The following is a 9,437-nucleotide window of genomic DNA, read 5'->3' as shown; positions in this document are numbered from 1 at the left end:
ACCTGGAGATCCTAACGTCTATCCAATTTATTACTACGAAACTTGTTTGCTAATATTTCCCCAGTACGAGCAGGGCACATATGAATAAGATCTACCAATTACATTTTAGTGTTTTCCCCTCCCTACACTGTACACTCTTTGAAAGCAAGAACTTCGTAATTAAACCCTGTTACCTAGTAAGCATTAATAAATATTGACTGAACTGGCGAATGAGTGGATAAATGAATGAGTGAAAGAATAGATAAATGCATTCAAGCCCCTGACTGGAAATGATCAGCCTCGGCGCTGCAGTCTGGCCCAGAAGCCCTAGGCCCGGGATAGTGCTGGGGCCAACTCTAAAGGTTAAAGAGACGCTCTAGGAAAGCATCGCGCTCTTCGCCATGGTGCCGCTCTAGCCTCGAAGACTCCGCTCTATGGCAATGGGAGGGGGCGGGGCCGTGGGCGTCTCAGGTTTTTTGTCCGGACCCGACGGGAGCGCGCCTAGCGCGTGCGTACGCGACGGCGGTTGGCAGCGCGCGGACTGTGTGAAGTGAAGCGAGGTGACGCGGCTCCGAACTCACGCATCTACCGACTGAGCGGCTCATAGTCCGTCAGCAGCCAGGCGCCCCGAAATGTTGTCTGGAAAGAAGGCGGCCGCAGCTGCGGCTGCAGCGGCGGCGGCGGGGTCGGAGACCGGCGCTGGAGCAGCAGCCGGCGCTGAGAACGGCTCAGAGGTGGCCCCGGCGCCCGCGGGCCTGTCGGGCCCTGCAGAGGCCGGGCCGGGGGCGGTGGGGGAGCGCACTCCCCGCAAGAAGGAGCCTCCGCGGGCCTCGCCCCCCGGGGGCCTGGCCGAGCCGCCAGGGTCCGCCGGGCCTCAAGCTGGGCCTACCGTCTTGCCTGGATCTGCGACCCCCATGGAAACCGGAATCGCAGAGACTCCGGAGGGGCGACGGACCAGCCGGCGCAAGCGGGCGAAGGTGAGGCCCGACCCCCTCCCGCAAACCACAAATCCCAGTGCCTTTGCTCTCCAGAGGTGATTCCCCCCGCCGCCCCGGACTTGGGCCTTGAGCCCCACGCCCACCCCAGACCTCCCTAGTCAGTCGCTCTCCACCCCACTAGCTGGATGGGTGGGGTGAGGGGAAGGTCTTTGCCAGTGTCGAATGCGGTCTTTGTGCGGGGACCGACCGTACTGAGAAAGGGAGGGCTATTTTACTCATTATATTTTGTACACCTTTTCATTTTCTCGACTGGAAAAAATGGCTCCCTGACGTGGAGTTACAGATGGCGTCGTTGGAGACATACATCACTTGTTTGTCCCCAGATGTGTCTGGAAGCTGCTCAGCAGTATTTATGGAGTTTTACCTGGGAGCACATTGGAGCTGTAGGATCGATGCTAAAGAAATTGCCTTAGCCAGGGAGACCGAAATAAGGAGCAGTTTTTCGAGTCTTTGCTGTGTGCAAAGATTTTTCCTCTTTTTTTAATCCTCTCGATCTTTTGACGGAAATTTTTACAGGTGAAGCTGACTAAGAGGGTTAATATCAATTAGTGTGCACATATATGGGAAGAAAAAGATTTGTCACGGGGAAGTATATACAGACAATAGCTGCCTCACTTCTCGGGTGCCAGATGCTGTGTTCAGAGCATAATAAACGTTTTATTTTTGCTAAACACCAACGAGCAGGTATTGTTAGCTCCATTTTAGGAATGAGTAAACTGAGGCACACTATTTAAGCAACCTGCCCATAGTCACACAGCTAAGAAAGTGGTGGAACTGGAATGTAAGCCCTACACTTACGTTGTGGTGAAGTATCATCAGCCTCTGAAACAAAGGACCACATGGGACACCTAGTCCATAGGGTACTGGGGCAGTACTAGGGCACAGATTTTACACTTGGGCATTTTCTTGAGATTTCATGGTTCAGTTGAAAAACGGAATATATGTACATATAGTTTTAAATAAGTAAATATTTAAAATCATGCATTTATGTAATTTGTTTATATAACAAGTTTTCTACCTGTATATAATTTTTAAGTTGGTATATACCAAAGAAGTATGTATGAAGAGCTTTTTTTTTTGCATGTGTTTGTGGCTTAAGCTTTATTGTCTCAGTTCTGGAGACTAGAGGTCTGAAATCAAGGTGTCAGCAAGGTTGATTCTTCCTTAGGTTGATTCAAGAAAAGCCTCAGAATGAGCAGTTTCTTGAGATAGTATTACCTAGGCCTGAGAACGCTCAGATTTAACTGCCCACTTGAGAGATCTCTCCAAGAATAATACCCTGTGCTAAATAACAGGAGAAAAGGCTTTTGGGGGCTTTCACCAAAGCATGGGTTAGAAAAGCACAAGAGGTTGGTGACTCCCAGCTCTCAGTAGAGGGCAGAAGCACAATGGGGTTTTATTTTAATATTTCAATAGAAAAGTGTGGCCAGAAACCATGTGATAAGATTTTTTTAAACATTTTTTTTTTTAGATAATTTACATACCAGAAAATTTACCTTTTTTAAGTATACAATTCAGTGATTTTTAGCATGTTCAAAGTTGTGCAGCAGCAGCACAGTCAATTTTAGGACATTTTCATCACCCCCAAAAGACAACTGTACCATGGGCAGTTATTCTCCATTTCTCCCTACCCCAGCCCCTGGCAACCACTTACCTACTTTTTCAATATATGGATTTGCCTATTCTGGACATTTTATATAAATTATGTGTGGCCTTTTGTGTCTGGTTTTAGCATGTTTTCAGGATTCATCTATGTTGTAGTACTTGCATTCAGTACTTGATAACTCTGGGGCCAAATAATATCTCATTGCATGGATATACCACATTTTGTTCATCATTTGATGGATATTTGAGTTGTTTCCACTTTGGGGCTATTATGAATATTCCTGTTATATGTACAATTTTTTGTATGAATGTATGTTTTCAGTTCTTGAGTATATACCTAAGAGTAGAATTGCTGAATTATATGGTATCTCTGTGTTTAGCTTTTTTGAGGCATTGCCAGTTTTTCACAGCAGCCACTCCATTTTACATTCCTATCAGTTGTGTATGAGGGTTTTAATTTTTTCATATCCTTGTTGACACTTGATACTGTCTTTTAATTATAGCCATCCTTGTTAAGTGGTAATTGCATTTTGCATTTGATGTGTGGTATTAACCCTAACGACTAATGATGTTGAGCATCCTTTTTTTGTATGCTCATTGGCTATTTGTATATCTTTTTGGTGAAATGTCTGTTCAGATCCTTGTCTCTTTTTAAAATTGGGTTCTCTTTTTATTGTTGAGTAGAGTTCTTTATATACAGTGATTACAAAAGTTTTTAATTTTGATGTCTTAATTTATCTTTTGTCCTGTTTACTTCTGGTATTATATCCAAGAAATCATTGCCTAACCATTTTCTTCTAAGAGTTTTTTATGTTTTAGCTCTTGCGTTTAGTTCGGTGATCATTTTAGAATTTTTTATATGATATGAGGTACAGGTTCACCTTCATTCTTTTGCATGTGGATATCATACTCAGCATAGTTTGTTGAAGAGTATTCTCTCCCCCTCTGAATGATTGGCACCCTGTTGACTGACCATAAATGTAAGAATTTTTTTATGAACTCTCAATTCTACCCCATTGATCTGTACAGTATTTCTGTTCTTATGTCATTACCACACTACCCTGATTGCTATAGTTTTGCAATAAGCTTTGAAATCAGAAAGTGTGAGCTCTCCAACTTTGTTCTTTTTTTAAGATTGTTTTGGCTAGTTGTGTCCCTTGCATTTCCATATGAATTTTAGGATCAGTTTATCAATTTCTACAAGTAAGGCACCTGAAATTCTAATTGTGATTGCATTGAATCTGTAGATCTATTCAGGACATGCTATAAGATTTCTTTGAAATTCTGTTTATTTTAATTCCTGTTTTTCCATTGTGATTAGCTCTGAAACTCTGAAAAGTTTCTGAAAATGGGTTATGTGTTTATTTTGGGGAGCAACTAGGAAGTAAGGAACTGGGGGGACAGATCTATTCATAACCAGTCTTGGGAGCCAGAGGACACAGATCGTATGGGTTGAACATCCATAAGAGTAAAAAGCAAGCCGGGTCAGTGTAGACAGGCACTCAGGAGTTCTGAGGTACATACAAGAGATACCTATATTTGTTGGTCTGGGAGCTTATTCAGTTTTGAGGACCCTCTTTTTGAAAATGACACATTTATGTAATCAAAGTTAGGTTCAGGGTATTGGAAGGGGTCTGTGCAAGTTGAGGGGCCCTGACGCTTGTTTCATTAGTATCAGAATAAATTCACCTGAGTGTGTGTCCATTCATATTATGGCAAAATGTTTAAGGTTTGAAATTGGTAAATTGGATTGGGATTTTAAGAATATCACACAGCTTCAGGAATGGTGGCCTTCAGCTGGGCCTTGAAAAAGGGCAGAATTTAGAAAAGTATTCTGGAAAAGGATGAGCTTATTGCAGTTAGATCTTCTGTGATTCATTTTTGCTAGAAAAATAAACCCTACCTTGTAAGGTTATTAGGTTTAGATATAATGTAAACAAAATGCTTATTGCAGTGTCTGACATATTGTAAGTAGGTGCCCAGCAATATAAAGTACTACCAGTGAAGAAAAAGAAGTGAAAAATGCCTGGGATATAATACAAAGTGGTTTGAGTACTAACAGGGAGACCATAGTAGACGACTGAATATTGGGAACAATGGGCAAATGAATTTAATTGGAAATGAGATTTTTTTAGGATCAAGATAAATTGGAGGGATCTGGTTGTAGAGTCGTGTCTAGGTTATAAAGAGCTAAAAATTAGATATTATATACTGCCTAGTATGGAGGCTTCTAACTACATATGGCTATAGAATATTTACCATGTGACTAGTATGACTGAGGAAACTTAATTTTTAATCTTAATTTAACTTAAACAGGCACATGGTGAGTGCTCAGTAGCCACCTGTAGCTAGTTCTACCTTATTGGAAGCACAGATACAGCACATTTGCATTATCATAGAAAGTCCCATCAACCAGGACCACACTAGAGTAGAAAGTGCAGATCATAGTGCTATGAGAATTCAGGGGAGGAGGAAGATGTATTTGTAAATTTGGAATATTTGGGGAATAATTTGCAGAGATGGTTGGACCCTGAATTTTAGGCATTGGATTAACAGAAAAAGGTTGGAGTAGCTTTTAGGGAGTTTAAGGATGGGTAAAATAGTATTGAGGACTTTTTGACTAGTGTTAGAAAATGGTTAGAGGTAGGTTTGATTAGTTAGAGCCAGAGAGTTTGTATGCTGGTTTGAAAAGGTTGGCATTCATCTGTTAAACTATCTGGAAATATCAGAAAGCTATCTGAAAATCTGGCAGTTATACCCTAAATGAATTAAAAGGTATAAAGATTAAAGCAAACAAAAAGACTGGAGCTTTAAGGTGATTGGGAAGTGAATGAATCATTGTAGCAAGGGTGTGGAAGAGATGGGAGAGACTAGAGATGTAAATTTGGGAGTTGTCTGTCCATGTAAAGGTAAGAATAATTACCCTCCTGACTCATGTCATCCGATTGGGACATCTTTGTGTCCTTGTTCTTAAGTGCATAGTTGTAGAACCTCTGAAGTCTTTGAGGATTTTACTTAGGGATGAGATTCCCAATCTTTTGTAGTCACAGTATCTATTCCTTTTCTTGGGGTTTTTAGTTTTTAGAGTTTTTATGATTCTCTCAGATAGTTTTTAAACTTTTTATTAGGTGGAGAAACCCTTTTTTACAAAATAAAATTTTATGACAATACCAAAATAAAATACTGCTTGCCTGTTTTATATTAAGAGGTAAATTTGTAACATTTATTTTAGTTGTAAGTCTTTGAGAAAATAGGGCTATTTTGATAGAGCCAAATTTGATAGAGCCAAATTTGCAACTATTAAGCATAATAGTTGCAGTCTTGTTTCAGCCTTAGAATGCGATTTTATTGAAGTATTGTAACGATCTAGTATTGATAGATAAATATTGCAAAGGGTTGTTTTTGTTTGTTTAGCTTGCTTTGCCATCTTAGGACACACTCAGTTGAACAGAGGTGGCAGAAGAAATTTCATCTTAGGTCTCCCCAAAATTGAGTTACCCCAAGCAGTATAAGTTCATGTTTTCGTGGTCTCAAAAGGGTTATGGTTTAGATGACACATAGGAGTGTGTATTTATTTTAAAAATACATTTAAAATTAATAAATGAAATCCCAAAGACTCTTAGGGTTCTGTGGAACAATATTTTGTTGTTTTTAAGTACTGCCTTTAGCTATTCTTGCTCCTATCTCTAGGTATTTTTCTAATTTTTTTTCCTGAAAACTAAGAACTGTCTAGCCTTTTCCAAGTGTATTCCTTGTTAATAATTATTACTTCATCAAAACATTGGATTAAACAGCGATAAAGATTGTTTTTGCTGCAAAATTTTTCAGTACTTTTAATATGTATTATGACTCTGGAGGCCTATAAAGATTGCAATGTTTCCCAGACTTAATCTTGGATTCCTTTTTCATTCAAAGGGGATAGTGTCTTATGGAACATCCTTTGGGAAAAACTGAACTACTGCATTTGAAAGAATCTTATATTGTTTGTGTTTGTCTCAGAATTTTGCACATTGCCCAGTTGCACAGTCGGCACTTAAATGATCGTTGATTGAATGGATAGTATTGATGGTCGTGGGATTAAAGACTGAACCTTTGGGATGGGGAGGAGTCGAGCACTGTTGAGGGGTAAAAAGAGAAAGGAAACTGCATACTATAAGAATATATTACATTTTCTGACCCCTCTCTTTGAAACCTTTCCTTCTTGCTGCTTTTTCACCCATTGTCCCAAGATCTATTCCGACTGGTTGTTTTTTTGTTTGTTTGTTTTGTTGTTGTTGTTGTTAGGCAAGGCAATCCTTGGTTGAACTCACAGATTGCAAGGACCTTGTCAGTTTACAATCTCTTATTTTTTTATTTTTTACACCTACAGCACCTGGTCTTCCTCGGTGGTCTCCCATCCAAGTACTAACCAGGCCCAACCCTGCTTAGCTTCCAAGATCAAATGAGATTGGGCTTGTTCAGGGTAGCATGGCCGTAGACTATCTCTACTGTTTTATCTTAGCCAAGTTGGATACAGTTTACAGTTTGGGGGGTTTTACCTGATTCTCTCCTTTATAACTAGAGTGCGAACTAGTAAAACTGGTAGCCTCCATTTCCACATCACTCTTTAGTTTGTTGTAAATAAGGATTCTTTGCTCTTATCATTCAACTCTCTTAGGTCATCAGTTATTTATTTATTTTTTTTTTAAAGTAAGTGTACCTTTTCATAGTTTCAGTTTGACTGTTGCCATTTGCAACTTTTATTCTCTGTCTTCCTCCTCAATTCCCAGTTTGGTTTCTGGCATTCTTCTGCTCTTTTCCCATGGAATCATAGTTAGAAGTACAGGCTTGGCATTAGATAGATTTGTTATTCTAATTAGCTATATTTTTTCCTAATTGGGGATTATTTTAGTTTTTTGTTGAAAACTTCCATTTTATGAACATGATTGCACACACACAAACACACATTGGTTCCAAAATGAGTCCCTGATTTTAGGTGTTCACTGTATTTAGCTTTCCCTGGTATAATCTCTGTATAGGTAGAGTACAGAGAGATGGATGAAAGCTTGGCCAACCTCTCAGAAGATGAATATTATTCAGAAGAGGAGAGAAATGCCAAAGCAGAGAAAGAAAAGAAGCTCCCCCCACCACCTCCTCAGGCCCCACCGGAAGAGGAAAATGAAAGTGAGCCTGAAGAACCATCTGGTAAGTTGTAGTAACCAACCCAATTTTGTTTTATCTTAGAAATAAGAATAAATGGATTTATTCCTATTCTGCAATGTTACTTGTTTTTACCTTTGATATTGGCCTTGTGTGTCTCAGTGTGTGTATGTGTATGCATATATATATATAAACACATACACACATATGTATGTGCTTACATACATTACTGATACTCTTTTTGTGTGTGTCTGTACATATATAGGAGGAAAGTAAAGAAGGGGATGGAAGGATAGTGGCAGTATAAGACGTTTGGACAGTTGGAGAAAATAAACAGAGAAAACATACAGAAAGCCAAATCCAAAAAGTCAAACGTTTCAGTGATAACTCTGATTCAGAATTTAGAGATAGAATGGTTCAGAAATTATTATGGCTAAATTATTCCCTTACTAAGTGGTTAGATAAAATTTTCCTGGTGTGGATCAGTTTTGAAAGGGGTCTTTTCCTAGTGACAAATGTAAAAATATATTCTGAGATCAAAAAGAAAAGTACCTGTAATTGTTTAGTTATTGGGCCCTCCAATCAGAGGAATGGTAGGCTATGAAGAGATTCTAAACTCACACAGTCTTATGACATGGACAGATTATTGGCATCTATAGTATTGGTTTCAGAGCTTCAAATATCTTTAAAGAATTTTCGCTAATGTAACCTTAGCCTGAGCCCTACTTAAGACACCCAGACCAATCAGGGATACACCCATCTGTCTTAGACCAAACAAAAGTAGAATCTTAATTAATTTTTCATATCTTCTGCCTTAATAGCATTTCATTAAGTTTTGACTTTGAATTTTTATTGCATTCTTGTCTTTAAAATACTTTTTATATTTCCAGTAGCTCTAGGCTCATTCACCTCAGCAGTTCTTTTAGTCCTGCACCTTTTAAAAACAAAATGTTTGTTTCAAACTCCATCTGTTGTACCTTGCATGACTTTCATAGGTACCCAGATTAAGGCGTATTTCATTTGAGAAGTTTTTTACCTTTTGTTTTAGCCTCTTTCTCTCTCTCTCTCTCTCTCTCTCTCTTTCTCCCTCTCTCTCCTCCCCACCTTCTCTTAGGTTTTTCTTCTCTGTAGTGTTATGTAAATCACCAGAAGTTATTTTATTTAAGGAAAAGAGATTCATACTGATGTATCATTTGAGAGGATTACAAATTATGTGTTAATTTAAACTTAAACTATACCAAACATTCTCGCTAAAACTTCAAAAATAAAAATTTATAATTTACAGTAATTTTGATAAGTTTTAATAAAAGAATATCATTCGAAGACATTTAGAAAAAGATAGATTCTGGGTTCGGTTCTTCTCAGGAATTGGGTTTTCTTAGAATAATTTTCTTAAAACTTTCATTAAATGACTTCTTGGATATCTCCTAATTGGGAGTGGTATATTACCTTGGGGCTAATGTCCCTGAGGCAAAGATAACCTTTTCTGTACCTCAACCTTTACTCTTTTATTGTTGATTTTTTCCCCCCGGTTTTCTAGACTTATACCGAGCTCTCTTCCCTTCTTTCTGTCATTACCTCCAATTCTTCTCTTGACTCTGCTTCTTTTCTCTGTATTCTTTGATTCTTGCTTTCTTTTTTCCTACCTGTGCTGTAGACTTTCTAATAAGATACATGGAGATAATCCTTTTGATAGCTTTCATAGCTCAAGAGACT

General features: G+C 38.9%; 1 protein-coding gene and 1 pseudogene across 2 annotated transcripts in view; one reads left to right on the top strand and one right to left on the bottom strand.

Moving 5' to 3' along the window:
- Nucleotides 1-469: 469 nt before the first annotated feature.
- The window catches only part of KDM1A (lysine demethylase 1A), a 52,600-nt gene continuing 43,632 nt past the window's right edge, over nucleotides 470-9,437 (top strand). For both annotated transcript variants that reach the window (XM_006924462.3, XM_006924461.3), the window contains exons 1-2: nucleotides 470-956; nucleotides 7,601-7,766. In XM_006924462.3, coding sequence (XP_006924524.1) covers nucleotides 612-956; nucleotides 7,601-7,766 — 511 coding nt within the window. In that variant the 5' untranslated portion in view covers nucleotides 470-611. The remainder of the gene's footprint in view (nucleotides 957-7,600; nucleotides 7,767-9,437) is intronic.
- Nucleotides 6,943-7,061, bottom strand: LOC112473074 (annotated as a pseudogene).

This window comes from Pteropus alecto, unplaced genomic scaffold, assembly GCF_000325575.1.
Source record: "Pteropus alecto unplaced genomic scaffold, ASM32557v1 scaffold39, whole genome shotgun sequence".
Taxonomy (NCBI): domain Eukaryota; kingdom Metazoa; phylum Chordata; class Mammalia; order Chiroptera; family Pteropodidae; genus Pteropus; species Pteropus alecto.
This window is presented reverse-complemented; position numbering and strand designations above follow the sequence as displayed.